Below are 22,720 nucleotides of genomic sequence, written 5' to 3'. Positions count from 1 at the left end.
GAACTGATAACCATGAGAAGAAGACCCCTGCCTACAAGCAGAGCACTCGTCCCGATAAGGACGACCCCACGGTCTTCTTCTAGGCGCTGACTTACTTTGGCGGGCCAGAACACTCATAGGACAAAGATGGAACAACACTGGGGAGTACAGAGACAAAGGAGGAACAAGCGGACAAGGATAAACAGAGAAGCGGACAACGGAACAACAGACCTCAGAGTACACAACAAAGAACACAGAACGCAAGCAGAACGCAAGGTAGCAAGGTAACTGCCGAAGCAGCGTCTGGACATGAAGTGAAGGGAACAAACTCTCAACAACACTGCAGCAAGGTCTGAAAGGCCCAGGGCAGCCATGTAGGATGGTGATTAGAAAAGGAGCATCAGCTGAAGAGGAGACCAGAAGTCATTAACCCTAGGAGTGCTGGAAGAGAGTGAACATAAGCTCAGGGAACAGAGAAAATGGGTCGACACCCATATTTGCCAGACACAGAAGCAGAAGATTGTGTCTGAACAGGGCACCTAACACTCTGTTTCCAAAGATAACAGGAAGAAGCGGGACAGCGCCTTGATATAAAGTAGTATACACAGGCTTAAGTAGATATATGTTGAAATGGGATTTACATGGTGTCTAATGGGGTTCCTGACATGGGATTAAACACGCTAGCACCTCGAATTTATGATTAGCATTGAAATTATCAGGTGTTTCCAGAGTCTTGCAGGAATCCAGGTTAAGATAACAAGGAGAGCGCATGGGCAATGCTGGCCAAATATCCACAGGCGGGTGCAATGTAGTAGTGCTGGAGAGTGCAGAATACGTCTCCACGCTCGTTGTGCCAAGACTTACAGGGCACAACAGTGAAACGATAAACATGTTTCGGCACAAAAGCAGCATTAGAAGGCTAAATGCTTGAAGAAGGCGCCTGCTATAGTGCCGAAACGCGTTCATCATTTTACTCCACCTGCCTGACTATTTTGAAACATTTCTTAAATTGTATTATATGCACATTGATTTGATTAGATGAAACATTTCCTAATAGTTACATCCCCCCATAGTCATTATATTGATACTAATACATCTTCCCATCTCTTCCACATTACACACAAAATACCTCTTTATCCCATTTTATGGATCCCAATCCAGGTCCAACATATCACCTTCCTCCATCCATGTTCCTGCAGTCTTTACAATGCTCCACATACACTGCATGAAATAGCCCCCAGGACCATCGCCCCCCGCCCTCCCAGATCAGTTGTCCTCATTACCCGCACATCACACCTTCAGTAGTTGGTCTGTGTGCGCTCAGTAATGTATTCCTTATCTTACCCCTTCCCTTATCAGTCCCAGATCTCCCTCCGTTCATATATTACAAGTTATTTAGTTTTTAATATGTCGCTGCTCGGCACTCTTTTTTATTTAACCCCTCGCTTGCCGGTTATAGCTCCGCCTCCCCTGATGGATTTTTAATTATTTTTTCATTTATTACTATCTTCTACCTCATTGATTTAATTCCAAATTAGTTTCATTATTATTCCATTTTCTTGTAATGCATTTCACAAACTACAACGACAATCCCCTCATATTACTATTAGGCCTCCTGTCCACGGGCAATATTTCACTATGTTACCCGCAGCGATAATCCATACGCAGGCAACGCAGTGAACGCTTTCCATAGGATAACTATGGAAAGCGCAGCCCAATGTACATGAAAGGAATATCACTGACATCTCAAAATGCAGCGATTTACCAGGATTCTCCGCGATAAACTTATCATTAAGGGCGCCCACCCACTGGCGATTTTTTTTTCTTTGCGTTTTGCGTTTTTTCTCAAGAGCAATTAGAATTGAATGTACTCCTGTCCACTGGTGTTTTTTTTTGCGTTGCGTTGCGATTTTTAACGTAGCAACTGTCAGTTGCATATGTGTCCTTATTTTTCTCCTAATGCACCCATGAAAGTCAATGGAAATTAATGGAAAAGCCGCGAAAACGCCGCGAAAACGCGGCAAAAAATGCCGCGAAAATCACACGGAAAACGCGGCGTTTTTCACGCACGAAAATCGCAAATGCCAGTGGGTGGGCACCCTAAGATAGGTTCATCGGATGAAGCTGATCTCAGGCTATGTCTGGAAAAGCAAGCTACACAGCGTGAACAGGATTTTGAAAAAATGAGAGCCCAGGGTTAGAGATGAAGTGTTGCAAGTCAGAAGGAGATTCTACAGAATTGCATAATCAAATTGTAGAGATGCAAACACAAATGGCAGAGTTGAAAATTCGATTAGCTAAGAAAAATGGGAAGTCTCAGATAAGTGAACTCAAAGAAAACTTGGAATTCGACAAAGGTCTTGGAAGATATACTGGACTTCAAAGAGGCCCAGGAAGCACTCCATGAGCAAGAGAAAACAGAAATTCTATTTTTAAAATGGCTTTTATTACATGTTACAACACACAGCACTCTGGATTGAAAACAATTTTAAGAAAGCATTGGGATATTCTTAGGGGAGATCCCTTTCTTGGCCATGACATTTGTAGAACACCAAGGATTATTTTTTCACAGGAACACAATTCTAAAGAATATCCTAGCTCCCTCTTCTCCACCTACTGTTTCTTCCACATCTTCCACCAGTATGAATATTCCTTCTAGTGGCCCTACAGGAACTTTTTAGATGTGGATCCAAAAGATGTAAATTTTGTCAAGTGATTCAACGCAGTATCTCTATTTCCCCAGGAAACCCCCCAATAAGACTTAAACATTCTCTTACTTGCAATTCTTCATATGTAATGTATTTGATTGAGTGTCATGGTCATCTCAGATACATTGGCAGAACTACCAATGCTCTAAGGACATGGATCAACAAGCTTTAGTTTAATATTTTATGAGTACCTTAAACAAGGTGTGTCTAAGCATTTCACGTATTTTCATAACAAGGATGCCACAGCCTTGAAAGTGACCCCAGTAGAGAAGGTAGAACCTGGTAATGTTTTGGATCTTTCGTCTTAAAGAAATGTTTGAAAAAATATGATATTTTTGATCCTAGATAATTCATGTCTTATTTATGGTGTATACCTCTAGTTTTACTTCATTCCAATCAGCCATATTCCAAATGTTTCTAGTTTCATTGCTCTTAAAGGGGTTGTCTCGCGAAAGCAAGTGGGGTTAAGCACTTCTGTATGGCCATATTAATGCACTTTGTAATATACATCGTGCATTAAATATGAGCCATACAGAAGTTATTCACTTACCTTCCCTGCGCTGGCGTCCCCGTCTCCATGGCTCCATCTAATTTCAGCGTCTAATCTCCCGATTAAACGCGCTTGCGCAGAAGGGTCTTCTCCCATCTGTTCGGCCTGGCACGAGCGGCATTCTGGCTCCGCCCCCTTCTACGCGTCATCGCGTAGCTCCACCCCCGTCACGTGTGCCGATTCCAGCCAATCAGCAGTGGTCCCCTGGTGCCATGTGACGTCATCCGGGTGTGCTGACCCTGAGACACGTCACCTGGACGCGACCATCATAGAAACCGGCTGCATTTAGCCCACTATATGAGTCCTTTTGTTCACACTAATTATGCTTGAAAAAGGAGTCTCTACCCCGAAATGCGTTGCATACCCTCTGTTGTACTCCATGGACCTCTCCTCGCTCTGTTCGAGTGTGATTTAATAAAACATCTGAAACTTTTTTCATCCACTAGCTGCATTGTTCCATACTAGGGAAGTCTTGAGGACAGGAGACATATCCCCTTGAGTAAGTCATTTTCACTCACTGTATCCTTATGAGTGCTGGATACTTTCCCATTCATTGGTCCATGAACAAGAGGTGCCCCAGTTGAAGAAAAGCTTAGCTGAGAAGGCTATATGAAGCTCAGTTCCAGGAGCTTTAACTGAAACATGCTCATGTTGTGGAGGAACTGACCGAACCCATAGAGCAAACTAAACAGGCTCTGAAAAGTGAGCGCAAAGAGTTGAACAGTAAGATAACGGTACTTATCCAAGACAAGAGTGACTCTGAAGACAAGAGAAAAAGTAGAGGCGCAGGTTCAAAAGCTACAAGTAAAAATCACTGAAGGCGACAGGTTACAGAGCTGTCTGAGAAGGCAAATAGACTGCAAGTGGAAATGGAATTGCAGATCCAAGAGTCTCAGAAACTGGTGCAAGAGACACAATAGAGGCTTGGCCTTAGTGCACACTTAAGGAGAATGAAGATGTGAGAAATGTATTCTGTCAGCAGTTAGAAGATGATGCCAAAATGAAGAAAAACCTGCCCAAGCAGATTTTGATACTCCAGAATATGGTTGCGGGTATGAAGTAGAAAGTAGAGGAGAATACCAAGTGCTTGGATTCTGTTGAGAAGCAGAAGAGAAAAATTCGAAGAGAATTAGAAGCCACAAAGAAAAAGCAGCTGCTTATGATAAACTTGGGAAGTTTAAAACAAGTCTTCAGCAGGAATGAGAAGATATTACTGTGGAGCATGATCACCAACGTCAGATTGTGCCCAACTTGGAGAAGAAACAGAAGAAGTTTGATCACTTGCTTTTCTAGTAGGTAGGCTGGGCGCTATACTTGAACAGTTTGTGAAGAGTTGTGTGCAAAAGAAGGCAGAAGGTAAGGCTGCTAAAACTGAGAAATCGACTAAAGAAGCACAGACTGAAAAAGAGGCCCCAGAAGCTGTGTGAAGAGAATAATGTGAAAGAAGTTGCAGAAAATAGCAAAACAGAATTAGTAGAGACAGACTCTACACAAGGACCTGAAGAGAAGCAACTGAAGGCAATGGAAGTTCAGGAATGAGCAGTAGAGTGAGAGCATAAGAGAGATGAGTTTCGGCAAGAGATTCAAGGTAAAGAGACGGCATCTAGGAAAGTGCCAGTTAAGGAACATGAAAAGTTTTAGTAAAAATGAGAGAGAGAGAGATCCCCAAGTCTGGAGTTTTGACACTGGAGGGTCGAGGGCTGTGATTAGTCCTACGACCTTTATCAGAGGGGTGGAGGGGGATATGTAGAAATGCAGTGCACAAAATGGCCTCTAGAGGACTGTAGACAGGAATTCAGGTGTTAACCAATGGGAGAGAACACCTGTGGGCGTGGCAGGAAGAAAGATAAAAGTATGGGTTCCTGCCACACCCAGAGGGAAAAGGTTGCTGAGGCAGCTTCAGGAGCTGCAAGCTGGAGGTCCAGTGAGAACTAGACTGTGTCTGTCATGAGACTGACAGGGAAGAAAATCCCCTAGACAGCCCAGATGGGTATAGTGACAAGGACACTGGGGGTTGGAAACCCAGATGTTGATTGTCTTCCGGTGTACATGCAGTGTGTGATACTGTAAACCTTTTGCTGTGTGCAATAATGCTGGCAGATGCCAGAGATTTGAAGAATCCGGTTGTTCAGAGTCTATGTGCGAGTGGTGCCAACCATCTTATGGAAGAAGATGGCGATCCCCGTGAGTGAGTAACCCCCTGTTGTCACAGCCCTTTACACCCCATCCACTTCAGTTTCACAAGACTCATCCCATTGTTACCATTTTTAACAATGTTTTCATTATTAGTAATGTTTTTGCCCGTTGTAATATTTTTTATTACAACTATGTATTTTATTTCATTTTTTATCCATTAGTTAATATATGGTCTGAATAGTCATCATTTACCTTTCAGTAATTGTATCGTCTCCTATTTTTATTGTCTATTTGTTAGTTTTTATGCTTACAGATCTTATTGTCATAATCCACTGTCTCTGTTCTTATTAATTGTTTGGGTCTTATTTATTCTTTATTTATATGTTTTCCACTACAAGGCTGGGCTCAAACGGGACGGAATTCCAGCGGAATTCTTGCAGAATGGCCACACTGAAAACCTGCTAGATTCCGCTGCAGCTTTTGCTTCCCATAGAGAGGAGAGAGGCTGCAGTGGAAATGAGAAAAGAATTGACATGCTGCGGAATTGAATTCTGCGCTGCATGTCCGTTTCCGCACAGCTTGACCGCAGCGTGTGGACGTGATTCTTGCAAAATCTCGTCCACTTGGCTGGCTGTGCAATTCCACAGCAATTCCGCCCCATGTGAACCCACCCTTACTGTGCCCTCTTGATACTAGTCATGCTGATATCACTATTACTATGTTTTACTATTATTACACTATAACCACTACCATGTATAAATTGCTTCTCATGTTTTGCCACTATCTAAATCCATTCATTTATAATTTTTCTGTTAAACCTTTTGTTATTATTTGCACTGAATTTTGTTTTGTTTTTTTCTTTGTCCCATCTTTTGCTTCCTCTATTTTACCTTGACATTTTCTGTAGCTCAGTTCATGTCTTCCCCTACCCTATGTTATGTATATATGGAGCAATTAGGTGTCGTTCTAAAGCTCTCCTGAAGAAGTAGCTCACTCACAGGAGTTTTTATTGCAAAATACAGAACAAAGAAAGCTATAATAGTCCAATCACAGTGGACAACTTTCCAAGCCACACCCCATTGCTTTAGAAAAGTAACAAATCACTACAAAGTCTAACGCTGATGAATGAACACATAATGCTTACATTATCTTAATCTGATAAGAGTACAAAAATGTGGATACCATTTCTAACTATAGTCTCTAGGAAATGCTCAGAATCCCCCTTTCCTAAGATTAGCTCAGTCAGGTTTGTGACGTTTTAAGTGCTTCATATTAAGCTATATTAAATCTTTGAATAACAAGTATAATACAGTGACTCTTAATAGTTTCACAACTTTCCACCTTTTGATTACACTTTTCCCCAAACCAGGTATATCCCATGGGCTAGTCACACAGGGAAGACTTTTATTTTAAGGTGCTCTATTGTTTTTTACGCACTTAAAATTCTCCAGTCTGAACTTTTTCTTAGCCCAACATTGTACACACTGCACAAAATTCTTTCCTGACTGCTCAGTTCTTTCATTCTCTTGTTTACCCACACCACATTATGGGCAATTTGGCTCTATTTGTGACAACAATGACCCATCATCTCTGTAAGCCAAAACCAGGGAAATCAAGTCAGCCATGGTAGCAGTGTATCTTGTTTGAATAGTCTGCAGTTATGTAGCAAATCCCATAGGGATCAGGCAACCCCTTAATCAAGGTCATATGGTCTGTTAGTGTCCAGGGTTTATAAGCAGTGTGGCTTAAAACTATCTGTGGTTTTTGTCCGTTTGCTGCTGCATATCCTTGTACTACTCTAGTTGCTGTGACCATGCAGGGATTGGAAGGCTTTGTCCCCCTGAGAAGAGTACATGACAGTTGATTTAATAGTTAGCATTGATGGTTCTGTGGGCCACAGTTAGTACAAGTTTAGCTCTGTTGCATCATTATTTTGTGATGAGAAGTCAGTGGAAGACATACAATTAGGGCCAAGGCCACACCAGCGGAGCTGCTCCATTCTCTATGACCTCTTTTGTATCAGTCAATTTTAAGTCACTGTATATAAAACATCCTTTCAATTCAACTTGTTTGTAACCTCCGACACACTATTTCTGTGACACTTTAATCCACCCATCCACTTCTTTCTTTAAGTTATGATCTACTATCCAACCTTTACATTCTTTCTCAAATTTTCTCTACTTTCCCTTATCCACACATCTTGGCTTTGGCATACCCACTTTTTTGAATATCTTTTGGCACTTCAGCAGCGCCCATTTGCCAGAATGATTGAGCATGACTTCCACCATGGTCATCTCTCTTTTTCCCCTGTATATTTTGGATATTTACTACTTAGGATGCCCATCCTAAATAGGCTGTGTGGCAGCGTCATAATGGAAACCTCCCTGAAGTCTTTAGATGCATTAGTCGGAATCCCTAAATCTTATTACAACAATCTGGTGGTTGAGTAGCCCTTTCTCTGATCTACAACAACTCTAACAAATGCACAGACTGAATAAACACAAAACTACCAGTATGACATTGAAACCTTCAACGCAATTTACATCTATCCAGTGCAAATCATTCTTACAATATGTTACATTCATTTGTACAGGTTATTCACATGCATTCCTCTATGATTTCAAATAAGTCTAGTTATCTATCTTGGAGTGCATACACTATTTCATATGACCCAATCAAAATCTTTCCCTTGAGCACAGAGCAAAAGAACATGCAGATTCACCAGACATAAGTGAGTTCTCACTATCCTAGCAGTCTGTCTGTCAGGGCCCACAGGGTCACTGAAAACAGCCGCTACTTTCCAGCTCAAATAACCTTTTTTGTATGGCAATCTCACACTGCAAATGAACAGCTAGTTCACGTATACAAAATACTCTGGTTGATGATCTGGCAAGTAAAGTAGAAGTAAAAACTGTACCTTTCCAATACAGTAGGTAGATGCCAAGTTGTGTAAGAAACAATGGCCTTGCTTTACCATGCCAACTTGTATTTGCCTGAGGTCCACTGTCTGGAGACCTTGACAATTGTCAGAACATTTCACATGCCCGCATTCTCCACCAGAAAATGTTGGAGTAATCCCTTAATTTAAGTGATACTCAAGTGGTATCAAAGACTTATCAAGCATGTTTGCCCAATAGTTTGTACGGCTCACTGCATGAGAATACAACATGGAACAATTAAGTGTTGCTCCAAAGCTCCAAAGTAGCTCAATCACAGGAGTTTTTATTGCGAAAAGTAGACCAAAGAAAGGTATAATAGTCCAATTGCAGTGAACAATGCCCCACATTGCACCCCATTGCTGTAGAAAAGGACCATAACTTTACAAAGTCTAACATTGATGAAGGAATACATAATGTGATGTTTGCTTATTATCTTAATCTGATAAATGTACAAGAATGGGGATACAATGACTAAATATGGTCTCAAGGAAATGCTCAAAAATGGTCTCCCGCTACTAAATATACTCAGGTTTGTGCTGGTTTAAGTGCTTCAGACTAAGCTATATTAACCCTTTGAATAACAAATGTAACATAGATACTCTTAATACTTTCACATAAACATAATTGGTATCACTGCTTCCAGAATGTTTGAGCTGTCTAATTATTGCATTATTAATCTCCTAGGGGGATTGCTGTTAGAATAAAAGCATAATGCCAGAAATGTGTTGTTTTTTTTGGTCATCCCATATCTTAATAACAATTTAATAACAAGTTGTCAAAAAGTCATATGTGCGCACAAATGGTAGCAATAAAAACTGCAGTTCATCTCACAAAAACGAGCCCCCACCCATGGAAGGGAAAAGGTAAACGTTTTGGGGCTCTCAATATGTAGACATTTTTTTTCAGTAAGATAGCTTTTAATTAAGTAGTAAAACAATAAAATTCTATAACCATAGTATTGTCATAATGGTAGCGACCCACAGAATGAAGTTAGCATGTCACTTAGACCGCACCATGCATGTTGCAAAAGCTGAATCCCCTGAAAAATGGTGCCATTGCTTTTCTTTCCATTTTGTTCCACTTAACTGCATGATTATGTGAGTGGTGGGACTGAGCTACTGAGCATGTCTGTTCACCGACGCAAGACCCCTTAGACGTTCGAAAGAAAACCATGGCTCACGATAACAAGCAATATAATAGCAATATCTAGACACAAAAATGTGTGATGTAAGCTTTCAGAGAAAAGAAATGTGTAATAATAAGACAACCCCTTTCAGTTATATATATATATAAATGTATTTTCATGATTTTGTCCATTTTTGCAGCTATTTTGGTAATTTTGGCAAAAATATTGCAATTGTAAAAATAATACTTCCAGATTCATTTTTTCTTGTGTTTTTTTTCCCACACTTTTACCATGATTACTGTTTTGACTGTAAAACCCATTAAAAAGAGTAGATCCACACTTTTCCTGCAGTGTGGTTGTAATTTGGCTCTCTACTACAACATCAACGGGGATTTCTGGGACTAAGATATTCTCAGGATAGGTCATAAATATCTGATTGTTGGGCATCCACTGTTCGGGGGAGTGCTGCCAGTCAGGTGATCCCCATGGCCTCTTCTCTGGTCTCTGACATCATGCTCATCCGGCCTATGAGGAGCTCAGTCTCATTCACATGAATGGGATTGAGCTGCTATACCAAGCACAGCTACTATGAAATGAATGCTCTGTGTATGCCAAGTACCTGGCCACGTCAGACAGCTGATTATTGGGGGGCCCAACCAATCTGATATGTGTGACCTATCCTCATTAGAGTTGAGCGAACATACTCTGCCGAGCTTGATGCTCGTTCGAGTATTAGCGTACACAATGGTGCTCGTTACTCGAACGAGCATCAAGCCTTGTTTGACCGCGCCCCGGTTTTTGGCTCCTCCCCGCTGTGACGTGCCTGTTTTGGCCCCTCTTCGCCGCGACGCAGCGCGCGTCATTGGCAAATTTTTTGTCTGGCAGGCAGGGGGGAGAGAGAGATGAACCTAGAAGAAAAAAGCTTGGCTCCCAGCGTCCCCCATACAAAAATGCTTGAGTCTCCCATTGTAGTCAATTGGGTTCGTTACTCAAGTAGAGCACTCACATTTTGCGAAAAGCTCGACTCGAATAATGTGGACTCGAGCATTTTAGGGCTCGCTCATCTCTAATCCTCATCAATATCTTTTCAGGCCTAAATCTTCCCCAAGGCTGTGTTCACTTGCAGACATTTTGTAAAAAAAAATAGCACATGTGAAAACTGTTTCAAAATCCAAATAGTAAATCATCAGGAAAAGTGCCCAGAGAAGCTCCTGGGAAGGTCCTCTTCAGGACCAGGACTCATCATCAGATTCTAATTGAATTGTTTGTTTCTTTTCAGAGCCGAATCCGTAGAATGTGGAATGACACGGTGAGAAAGCAATCGGAGTCTTCCTTTATTACTGGAGAAATCAATAGCTCTGCCTCCCTCAACAGAGGTGAATATCCTTCCTATCAGATCGCTGCCATTACAATGTATGCTTTATGTTGGTAGACAGAATAATGGAATAATGCTACAAACCGCAGCGTCCGGTATAGCAGTAAGACCGGATGTACCGCTCCATCCCAACAACACGTAGAACATCGCATTATCTGCTGCCACATGATTAATGGGATGGAAGCATTAAAACAGAATGAAATCAAATAGCACATATATGTGGGAGTATACATTGAATGGCCTCTTCATTAGAGACACCTGGCCTTAACGATTAGACATGTGACCCCATCATGCAGGATTACACCAGGGGAGCAGCACTGCATCCATACTGGAATAGTGTTAGACCTGCTGGACTTCACCAACTGCCGACCCTACTGGGTTTTCTCACGCAACGGTGATGAGAGTAGATCGAGAAGGGGATCCTTTTAACTTGAACTACTTGTCAACACAAGGGGTCAGAAGATGATGCCAAGATACATTGTGGCAAACAGGTGGAGCACACTGAAGGAAATGACAGCTCCCTCCAACGCTGCTGCTCCAACTAGCATGAACCTATAACCGCAGGTGACCAGTTCAAGCGTCATCGTTGCGTAAGGCGAGAGTCCAGAGGGTAAAAGAGTGAAAAATTGGATCACTGAGCAGCCGAAAAACATCACCTGGTCTGATGAAGCCAGATTCCTGCTGACAGGATTAAGGTGTGCCATGTGAAGCGAAGAGCCCTTACCGTCAGCTATTTAGAGCACCTCCATCTAGTTAGTGGCAAGAAGCTTCCTGTCCGCGGGGGCCGACATTCCTGCACAGTGGAATATATAGCATGATGTATTCCTGCGTGTCTGCAGACCAGAGAGGTCCAGCGCACCGCTGCAGGGGGGTCTCTAATGAAGGGGGCGTTCAGTGCATATAGTCAATTAACAAGCAGCGATACATTACGTACATAACCAAGTGAGCAGCTTCTTACCTGTATGAATGCCGCTACAAATGTCAATTTACAGGCAGTAATAAAGTGAACGGCTAGAATAAGGTGAGAAGCTATTTGTGTGTAGAAGGTGAACAATGTGTATTCTAGTAGTCAAATCTACAAGTACTTCGCTAAGACTATTGTCTTTAAGGGCAGAATCCTCTTCTTCTCAGTGTTGTGTCATAAGTTGTCTTCAGGGGTGTCATGGTGCCAGGGTGACTCCCCAGCACTATATCAAGTAGCCAGGGCACAGCTGTAAAATACCATCTGTACCCTACATTATACTAGTAATAAACTAACTGGTGCCTGCGACCTTCTGCTAAAATGTGCAGGAAGCCCAGTTGTCATGGCAATCCATTATCCCCAGTCACATGACCATGCATGACACTAGTTATGCTAGTGATGCAGCCCTGTGACCGGCCGTTAGCATTGGGCATCAATTGGGCCTGTGAATGCAGTGCTTGACTCACCAGTGCCATGATCATGTGACTCAGATCGCCTGGCCACAATCACATGACTCTGATCGCCTGGCCACGATCATGTGACTCAGATCGGCTGGCCACGATCATGTGACTCAGATCACCTGGCCACAATCACATGACTCTGATCGCCTGGCCACAATCACATGACTTTGATCACCTGGCCACGATCATGTGACTCAGATCGCCTGGCCACAATCACATGACTCTGATTGCCTGGCCACAATCATGTGACTCCGATCACCTGGCCATGATCACGTGTCTCTGATTGCCTGCCCACATAAATGGGACTCCAATCGCCAGGCCATGATTATGTGACTCCAATCGCCTGGCCGCAATCATGTGACTCCGATTGCCTGGCCACAATCATGTGACTCCGATCGTCTGGCCATGATTATGTGACTCAGATCGCCTGGCCACAATCACATGACTCTGATCGCCTGGCCACGATCATGTGACTCAGATCGCCTGGCTGCGATCATATGACTCCAATCGCCTGGCCACAATCATGTGACTCCAATCGCCTGGCCACGATCATGTGACTCCGATCGCCTGGCCACGATCACGTGACTCTGATCGCCTGACCACGATCACGTGGCTCTGATCGCCTGGCCACATTAATGGGACTCCAATCGCCTGGCTATGATCACATGACTCTAATCGCCTGGCCACGATCATGTGACTCTGATTGCTTGGCCACGATCCTGTGACTCCAATCGCCTGGCCACGATCACGTGGCTCTGATCGCCTGGCCACGTTAATGGGACTCCAATCACCTGGCTACGATCATGTGACTCTAATCGCTTGGCCATGATCATATAACTCCGATCACCTGGCCACAATCACGTGACTCTGATCGCCTGGCCACGATCACATGGCTCTGATCGCCTGGCCACGTTAATGGGACTCCAATCGCCTGGCCACGTTAATGGGACTCCAATCGCCTGGCCACGATCATGTGACTCCGATCGCCTGGCCACCGACTCAGTGCCCATCAGTGTAGCCAACTTGTGGAAAAAAATAAATTAATCTAGAAAGACGTTTGTAGGGGGAGTGGAGAGGCAAAGAAGCAAATGTGCAGTGGAGTCCAGAGGAGGAAGAGGAAAGCAAGAGAAAGAAACCGTAACCTGTGGGCCCCTTTCTAATTTGAATAACCTCCAATTTATATTAATTATACAACACTTTTCTGTTCTTTGCGCTGTTTTGCGCCCAGAAGAATCCACGGTTTATATTAATCGTATATCAATTATTTTGTCCGTTAATTGAGGCCATTCGCACCCTTGAAAAATTAGAGCCCACAATTCAGTATTCTCGCTAATAACCGTATTAACGAAGAGATGTAACACCGGGAATCAGCAAAATGTATATAATAATAAAAGTGATACATTGTGATAAAAGTGCAAAGACGTCAGAAATTGGGGCAAATGTAGATAAGCGTAAGAGTGACAACGCTACACACGAGTGACACCATGATACGCGTAGCTGGGGGCCAGCCGGGCATGTGCCTCTCATGCAGTAAGTGCTCATTCACACAAGTGCAGATACACCGTGTATTACGCTGGCAACAGAACCCATTCATGTCAATAAGTTTGTTCATGTGATGTGCTGATAGGCAGGAAACCGCAGCGCTACAGTGTATTTCATCCCCTAAATATACTGCGCATGCACGGACCGACATATGCATACGCTCGTGTGAATGAGCCTTAAGGGAGTTGCTTCTGTTCAGCAGCTTATTCACCGAGCCAGCTGATCAGAAGCTGCTCGACAATGTAGCCGGAGGAGTCGGAGTACGTCACCAAGTTAGGAGCTTCGTGTCATCTTAATGCAACGTAGGTGTAAAAGGACATCCACGTAACCTCTGGTTGGTGCCTAACCCCGCTCCTAGTTACCCCGGTACAATGTCTACACACAGGCACATGGCATTGCTTCATCACATCTCCTCTGCTACTACTAAACATCAGTCCCTCATGTAGACCGGTAGTCCGCCAATGTTGTGTAATGCCTTCATATCTGTAATCCCTTCAGGAAGGTAGTGCCCCGGTCACAGCAGTCCACCATGGCCCCATAGTCGTTGGACCTGCAGCTTGGTCACATCTGAATCCATGGCACTATCGCCGAATACAGGTCCATGGAGATGTCACCTTCTTCTGAGTCTCCCACTCCTTGCATGGTGTGACATCTTCTGCCCCGTGTTATGAGGGCCCCCTGGGTGTTCCTCAGACGCTGGGACCCCTCGAGCCACTCTTGTCGGCAGGGCTGTGGCCTACTAACCTTCCACCATGGCCTCTGTCACCTCACAGTCCATGATGCTCTTCCTGTGCCTCGGGGGCTGCTGCTCTGAGCCCCGCTATGTCACACAATGACACCATCTACCCCTTTCATGGCTGCTGGCCCTCCTCCTCTCTGAGACCTTTCTGCTTACAATAGCCTCTGCTTGTATTAGAGCACCCTCTTGTGGCCAACCTCAACAATGCAGCCTATTTCCTAAATGTAGAGCCTTGTCCAGAGTCCTCTGTGGAGCGGCAGCACTGCTGTAGTAATAGGGATCCCGGACATGGCTCCCCTCTATTAGTGAGAGCAGGTGGAGGGGGGTCAGCAGTTACACCATGATTTACAGGTTGTTTTGGCTCAGATGTCTGCTGGCGGCGTGTACAGGGTCTCCTATGCACTGCGTGTACATGTCGGCCCCGGACTGCTATCAGTGTGAATTAATGTGTAAACACAATCTACCCAGTTACTTTGTTAGGTCCTAGCAGAATGCATCGGCCGCCTCAGTACACGTGTGCGAGGGAAGTTGGATGGATTTATCCTTCTATGGATTTACATGGAAATCTCATACTTGACCGCTGCTTTCAGACGGTCGGCTCACGGATGTCGTGGCGCTTGGTCGTCCCACCGGCGGTGATGATGTGTTGACTTCACTGATATCCCTGCTACGGCAAGTCATTGGTGGCATGTAAGGGTGCAATCACACAGGTCTAAGTGGATTCCAGTCTCTGAATATGCAGCGTATTCATCGGCCGAAATACACTCTTGCCTATCGGCAATCTTTTTATGCCAATAGGCAAATCCCACCCGTTTTACGGGTCCGCGGTGAGTGCATAGGTTTCCTGCGTATTTCCTGTGTGTTTACGCACGCCCATTGATTTCAATAGCTATTGCAGTGCACAATAGGCACTGAGATAGAACAGGCGGAGGTTCTTTCACACGGCTACATATTTACGCTCCTATGAAAAGCCCTTAAACTGACATGCCTAATTGTAAAAAGGAGAAGATATTGGACTGCATGTGCAGCGCTTGTAATGTAAAGAACAGAAAAGCAGAGCGATTAATCCAGTTTGTTCTTTATTAATTGCATTATAGCCAGCACTAATAACACGTTTCGGGGACGCAGCCCCTTCTTCAGAAATGGCTAGACAGAAATACAGTGATGTAACCGGATATTCATGTCCTGCTCCGCCCTGTATTTCCTCCTGTCCATTTCTAAAGAAGGGGCTGCGTCCCCGAAACGCGTTATTTATGCTGCATATCATTTAAAGAAGCAATTGAGTTAATCCCTTTGCTCTTCTGCAGTTTACATTAGAAGCGTCGCCCCCACAGTCCATTATTTTCTCCTTTTTACAATGAAGCATTTCTATGGCCGCTACCTATGCTGATGGTTATTGGACTGACCGCATCCTACTAACTATCAGGATCCCATCCCTAATAGTTCCAGGAATTAGCTCCGCCTCCGTCCCGCCTCCCCTCATTGCAAATAGTGCAGAGGGGCGGAGAGGGGCTGGAGAGTCGGTGGATAGGGGGAGGGAGCTCAGAGCACTGCTCCCGACTCTTCTAGCCTCCTCCCCCTGCAGAGAGGGAAGCCGTATATTGGCCGGCGTGAATGCGCGGCCGATATACGGTCGCCTGAATAAGCCCTTATAGAAGCACTTTTATCTTTGCGTGTTTCTTCCTTCCGAGTCCAGGGCATTGTTATTTTCCATCAGCTGAGCCGTGTGGCTGCTTGTTCTTGCAGGATGACTTGTAGTTTTTGGGCACCATTAGTTGTACAGTACATAGGACTTTTGGATGACTTTTTTCCCTGTTTTTTGGTATTTTTGCTAGATGTAATATTTTATATGATGGTTATTATGGATGCGGCTTCACAAATTATATGGAGGGTTTTTTCTCTACTTTTTATTTACTTTTTTTGCAACATTTAATAAATTGTGTAAAGGGGAAAAAAACTTTTACGAATGTTTCCCCTTTTTTATATTTCACTTGCATGGCTATTTCTACTTAATTGTATTATCCACTAGTAAGCCTACAGAGTTTTCCCTCATCTTTCCATGAAACGAGATCTTGGTAAACATTTACTTGACTTAAGACGTATATAAATACCAGATCTATATGGTGACTCTTCAGTATAACCTGCACCGTCCTACAGCTGCTGTCAATGCAGTACTCACAGAAGCAGCACTTGTTTCCAGCTGACTTGTGGTTTGGGGCGTTGGTGTAACTAGTGCAGACGCTTCCCATAGAGCTCTTAAATGGCTCATTGCTTTCCCTGTCACAACACTTCTTGGTTAGACAATGGCAGAGGATGATGGGATTCTTACCCCGAACTCCATGCTTTACCAGCCATTAACATTGGCTCCAGCAAATACAAAATCTACAAGTTTTTTTCCAATTGCTCTTTCGATGGGATATATGAACTGTTTAGAAGGTCATTGTCCCAACAACAGGGGGCGCCGTCATGCAGTACAAGTGAGTGAAGGGATTATCCACAAGGTCTCTGATGAGGTGACATGTGGAAGAACAGCCTAGACTCTGCATGGAGAAGATGTTGCGGCTGATGATTTGCACACAAGAGACGATGCCGACGACAATTGTTTTTATTTCAACCATATAAGAGTTAAAAACAAATAATAATAATAATCTTTATTTGTATGGCGCCAACTTATTCCGCAGCGCTTTCAGGCATGGATAAATGCAAAACAATACAACAATTACAATGTGAGGTACATTGGGTTAGACACAAATGGGTTGGGGGTGGTACAGGAGGTGCAGGGGGTGGGGAACACAGGCAATAGGAAATATTATGTACAGATCAATTATTAGAAGGCAAACAGGGTGGGGCACCATAGGGAGGGGCGAGGGACTAGGTCAGGAGATTTGGTATGCTTCCCTGAAGAGGTGCGTTTTTAAGGCACGTCTGAAATTTCGTGCATCGGGAATTGTCCGGATGCCTTGGGGTAGAGCGTTCCAGAGGATGGGTGCAGCTCTAGTGAAGTCCTGTAGGCAAACATGTGAGGCTCGTATTACAGGGGTGTTTAGTCTGAGTGTGTTAGCCGATCGGAGTGAGCGGGCTGGGTGGTGTACTTACAGTAGGGAGTAACAAGGGAGTACAAAAGTAACAAGCAGCGCCGGTTCCGTCCCGTGGGGCTGCCTATGGCTTGCCAATGTTACTGTAGACACACTTGTAAAGTATAATAGGTAACATATTATATAGGACAGTTACAATGTCAGCAACACACAATATCAGTAGAACAATTGGACTTAATAAAGCAACTGGAACTCTGAAGTGCAGATTAATTAGCGGAGTCTGTCAACAAAGTGTGGCAAGGGGGGTACTCTTGCCTGCGGGATCGCTGACTTCTAGACCGGAATGGGCACCAGCCGTATAGAAACACTCTCCTGGCTCCTGCCAGTCTTTATTCACGGCACCAACAACCTAACAGAGTCCAGATAACATACTTCCGTACAACATAAAGTCCATATATACACACTCCACCTGGGTGTTGAGGTTAGGGGCGTCACCCTGTCAACCTCTTGCCTTTCCAGGCCACCAGCCTGCAGCACCTCATTCTGCTGCGCTGGTTCTCCCTCTCTCTTGGTAGGAACTGGCTTTTTATCTCGTTCCTGCTCCACCCCTTGGTTAACCCTTGCACCAGAAGTCCTGTCTCTGGTCCTCTACAGGCCCTTCTGTGTACTGCACTACTACAAAAGGAATAGTCCTCCATGTTTTGTGGTATCCTTAAACTATATATGCATGTGAAGGACCCATTGACAAACAAGCCCGGGTAAATCCCTATGGCCCGTGTATTTGGTACTGCTGCCTAACTAACACGTCCTTGCTGTGTGCACACTGATCAGTTTTGATGGAGGCCAGCCTCATTTACATTAGTTGCATGGTGGTACTGGCTCTGACAGCTTCTAGCTGATCTGGAATCAGGAGCGTTCCTCAACCGCGGGTCCACAGAAATCCAGATGATTGTCCTGATGTCTTCCTGGATTTGACGATTCTGCAATGATGCTCACTTTCAGGTCTGCAGACTATCACACCCCCTGTTGGCAATGTCCTTGTAACAATGCTCCTCTGGAGTAGCTTCAGTTGATCTCTAGCCTTCCCTGCTTCGACAGCATTCACAGCAGTGGTCCGTAAATCTGTACCTGCCATCACAGCAGCTCTTCTGTTAGAGTTGTGCTGGCTGGGATCTGTTGTACCACATGGTTTCTAGCAGCACAGCCCTACAGGTGTAGAATGATTGAGCTGACTGGGTCTGGTGTTCTCCTGATAGCTGATCACCACTGGTCTAGCTGCAGATAAATATCCTCTCTCTGTAAGAGGAATCTGGTTTCCCTTCACTCTAGGGTTTGTTGGTTTTGCATCCCTGTACATGTGTTATGTGTGTGAACAGGGGCTAGTCCAGTGTCTGTTCAGGTGGCCAGACATCAGGTGTGGATAGCCCTGTTCTGTGTATATGGTGTGAACAGTGTCATGTTCTGTATGTCTGTGCGGGTGGCCAGACATCAGGTGTGGATAGTATAATAAGGTGCTAGTCCAGTGTTTGTGCAGGTGGCCAGACATCAGGTGTGGCTAGCCCTGTTCTGTGTATATGGTGTGAACAGCATCATGTTCTGTATGTCTGTGCAGTTGGCTAGACATGAGGAGTGAACTGTCCTGTTCTATGTGGTTGTGTGTCTGGCATGCTAACCCTAGTGTGTTGCTGTGTGATTTGTGTTCTGTGTGCCGGTCTGTTTTGGTTCCATGTATTGACCCATAAGGGATAGTCAGGACCGAGGTTCCAGCGTCAGGCCGCCTTTATTGAGGCAATCATCTTGCTTATTAGGTAGGGTCCTGCCATTCTCCCTGCAGCTTGGGGTCAGTTGTCTTGCTAGTGTAGGGACCTGCAAGACAACCAGTAGCCTTGATCGCGGCTTGCAGGCTTAAGTATTTTGGCCAATTTACGAACCAATACCTCTTAATTTAGAGCTCTAACATCTGCTTATGTGTATGGGTATGCATGGCAAGTCTGTGTCATCAGTCGGTTCCTCCTTGTATCCTGGGTCACGTTCGTGTGGGCCCCGTGTTTGTTTGCCCACACGAACGTAACATCTTCTCTCCTCTATGTTCCTGCTCCTTAATGCTCCTCTCATTCCTCCCCGGGTGCGGAGGCTGGATCCCCACTGTTCCCTATCACGGGGCACAACTGGGGAGGTGACAATACTGTACCATTTATTTGCTTCGTTTGTTTAAATTTCTGGATTTGTGACTTCATCATTAGGATAGGTCGGGTCAGGGCCAATCCTGTCTAGTGCCAGGGTGTATCCTAAAGACTGAAGGCTGAAGGGATTGTGCAGAAGGTGATAGAAATGACTGGAATAAATCACATTTTAATTAGACCCATTTCATAGATGTATCACATCCCTCCATGGGGTTGAATCCTTTTTTTAGAATTGTCACCTAATAAGATTAAGAGAACCTTTTTAAAGTTGTCCTATTGCATTAGACGTGAAGCTCTGATGGTGCGCCCCTCCTCCAGTTTGTAAAAGGTTTTACTTTATTGTTTGAGGTTCTTAGAGAACTTTCCATCCTTCCTTCAGTGCCTACAAGGCTCACAGTTTGGTTCAGCTTTGTCAGTAATTTGTGGCATCGTGAGATAATAAAATACTGTCCGAACGGTGTGGAAGGGGTTGTGGGATCCTTCGTCCCTCTGGGAGATGTGGAGCAACAGGGAAGGAGCATAAAGACGTTGTATCTGTCTATACTAGATAATACTGGCTGTTGTATCTGTGGCTCTAGGGAGGTTTCTGATCCTGGAGGGAAAACTATCGATAAAAAATGCAAAAAACGTTTCCATTCACTAGATGGGCGGATGCTAAAGAAGGAAAAGTGGGTTCAGCATCCCAAATCCTTCGGCATTGCTTCCAGAACAGACCGTATCTCATCTCTAATGCCTGGCAATGTCAGCTACCAGCTTCATGGCGGCTGCACATTAGGTGAAATATGGCTGCGAAGTCACAGAAGTGCAGAGAAAACACAAATCAGAGCAAAAATATCTGCTTCTGGTAATTAATACGTTCACCTTGGGATTTTGTATATTGGACTTCGAGACTCTTCTTCAATTGTAACATTTGTATTATTCTTCATTATAAACAGACTCTGAATTGTCCTTTACATTGTAAGTAGTCATCATTATGGGAGGTTTGTTTTCTTCATATGATTGTTGAAATCACTCCAAGTAGTTTGAGTTCCTTCAAGTTTCTCGATGGGTTGACTGATAGGGTTATCAGAATTGTGAGAGATTAGGGGTGGTGACCCAATGAGAGCCTCTGACCTCCACTATTTATACTGCTTCTTGTACTGTACTAGATAATGCACTGCATGATAAGGGGGGGCTCTCCTTCATATACAGGAGGTTCAGTGCTCAAGTTGTTGTTATGTAAGAAGCCTCTATAAGCGAGTACTACGGTATCCAACAGACTAGGTACTCTTCCATACAGCTGTACAACACAAGTATCGGCCCACACCAGGAGCTCCGCAACTATCTCACCTCTTTGGTAGCTGTCAGGCAATGATGAGCATAGTAATAACATCCATGACCAGCCTGACCATAGTGATAGCATTGGCTGCCAGCTGTAAGGGCACCTTTAGACCTGCATGAAGGGCCCCAGCGGGTGGAAGCCAACAGTGCTAGCGCTTTAGCGACAGGGCCTTCAGGCGCGACGCACATACAAGACCCCGGACAACGTCTGCTGGCAGTACTTCTTCCTGCTTGGGAATGTATGCGTTCAATCAGGAGGCCGGACCAGAGCACTTTATCTCAGAAGAACAGGACTCACTCAACTACTTTACAAATTTGCAGTCAAATCATGCTTTTCTGCTTCGATTAATGCAAAATATCATGTCTTTTATGAAACTGCAGCAAAACATACAAGGTGGACCACAGAAAAGTAGTCCACCTCTGGCAATATGGCAATAGGTAGAAGAAGCAAGTAACATTGCTTTTTCCAAAGCTTTATTGATTTTCCCACATGTTACAACAGATGTTCATCTCCGTGCTCATCACAACATGCTGCTGATACTGCCTGCAGCTCTGCAACGGTGATAATGTGTGTAGTTTTCCGGATGATTTCCTTGAGTTCATCCAGGGTATTATTGGTGTAGACTGTCTGTAATAAATGTCCCCAGCAGTTCCATGTATTCTGTGAGTTGATGTGACTGATAGATGAAACCAAACATCTTCCTTCATAAAGTCCAGTAATGGGTCCAGAAGCCCTCTAACAATCCTAGTCTACAACCAAGTACAGTAATGTGTGTTAAGCTTAGTTGAGTTTTTTTTAGTTCCTGCGCAGGTTGCTCGGCATGGTTCCAGGTTCAGCGCCATTTCTGAAGCAGGCCCTGAATCTGACATTTAGCAGGTGGTTTTGTACCTGGGTACTTGGTGAGGGCCTCTTGTGTCTTCTTAGTTGCTCCACTTTCCACATAGTTTTCCACAATAACTATTCGCTGCTGCAGGAAGGACAGCAGGAGCAGATTTATGAAGACTGTGTAAAAGAAAATCTGTCTTTGTTGCCCATTGCAACCAATCACATCTCAGCTGACAAAAATGGCTCCGAGTGGCTGAAAACAGACATGTTGTCTAAATGTGGTAGAGCGGAGCCTCGTGGTGGAGAACTCTAATCAGCCGGGGGACCCATACAGCTTGTGGTGGTCTCCAGTAGTGTAAGAATAAATCCACTCATTAAGCTACAATGTGGGCTTCACTATGGATGGCCTGTCCACCAACACCTTGCCATGGTCTGCGTCTTTAGCAATGTTCCCAGAAATGCCGGCTACAACCCCGCATAAGTTACAGCCATTGTAGTGTCAACCACAAAGATCTGCAAAGGAGTAAACTGAAAGTCCCTCAGCAAACAGCAGCAGCAGGACAAGGACTGTCGTAAAGCTTGGGGCCAACTCTTTCCAGAAGTAGCCGGATGATGGCATTCTGCTACAGAGCACCGACAGTCCTCGTAAGACCATGAGACCAATCACCGGGACATCCGCTTCACAGATGAGTTCATGTGGCAAGAAGAGCCGTGAACGGAGGATCAGCACTGCCGGAGAACATCACCAAACGTGGCATCCTATAAGAACTGTTGGAGAAGGAGCAGTCCATCCAGGACCTTCTGGCCTGCTAAACGCAACCAGTGCAAAGTATTGCAATG

The 22,720-nt window shown here is 44.5% G+C and overlaps 1 protein-coding gene across 1 annotated transcript in view; it reads left to right on the top strand.

Moving 5' to 3' along the window:
• The window catches only part of ADGRL3 (adhesion G protein-coupled receptor L3), a 604,084-nt gene that overhangs the window by 469,386 nt on the left and 111,978 nt on the right, over positions 1 to 22,720 (top strand). Inside the window, exon 23 of the mRNA XM_066574505.1 lies at positions 10,718 to 10,814. Coding sequence (XP_066430602.1) covers positions 10,718 to 10,814 — 97 coding nt within the window. The remainder of the gene's footprint in view (positions 1 to 10,717; positions 10,815 to 22,720) is intronic.

This window comes from Eleutherodactylus coqui, chromosome 7, assembly GCF_035609145.1.
Source record: "Eleutherodactylus coqui strain aEleCoq1 chromosome 7, aEleCoq1.hap1, whole genome shotgun sequence".
NCBI lineage: Eukaryota > Metazoa > Chordata > Amphibia > Anura > Eleutherodactylidae > Eleutherodactylus > Eleutherodactylus coqui.
The sequence above is the reverse complement of the archived record's forward strand: the minus strand, read 5'-3'. Positions and strand labels throughout refer to the sequence as shown.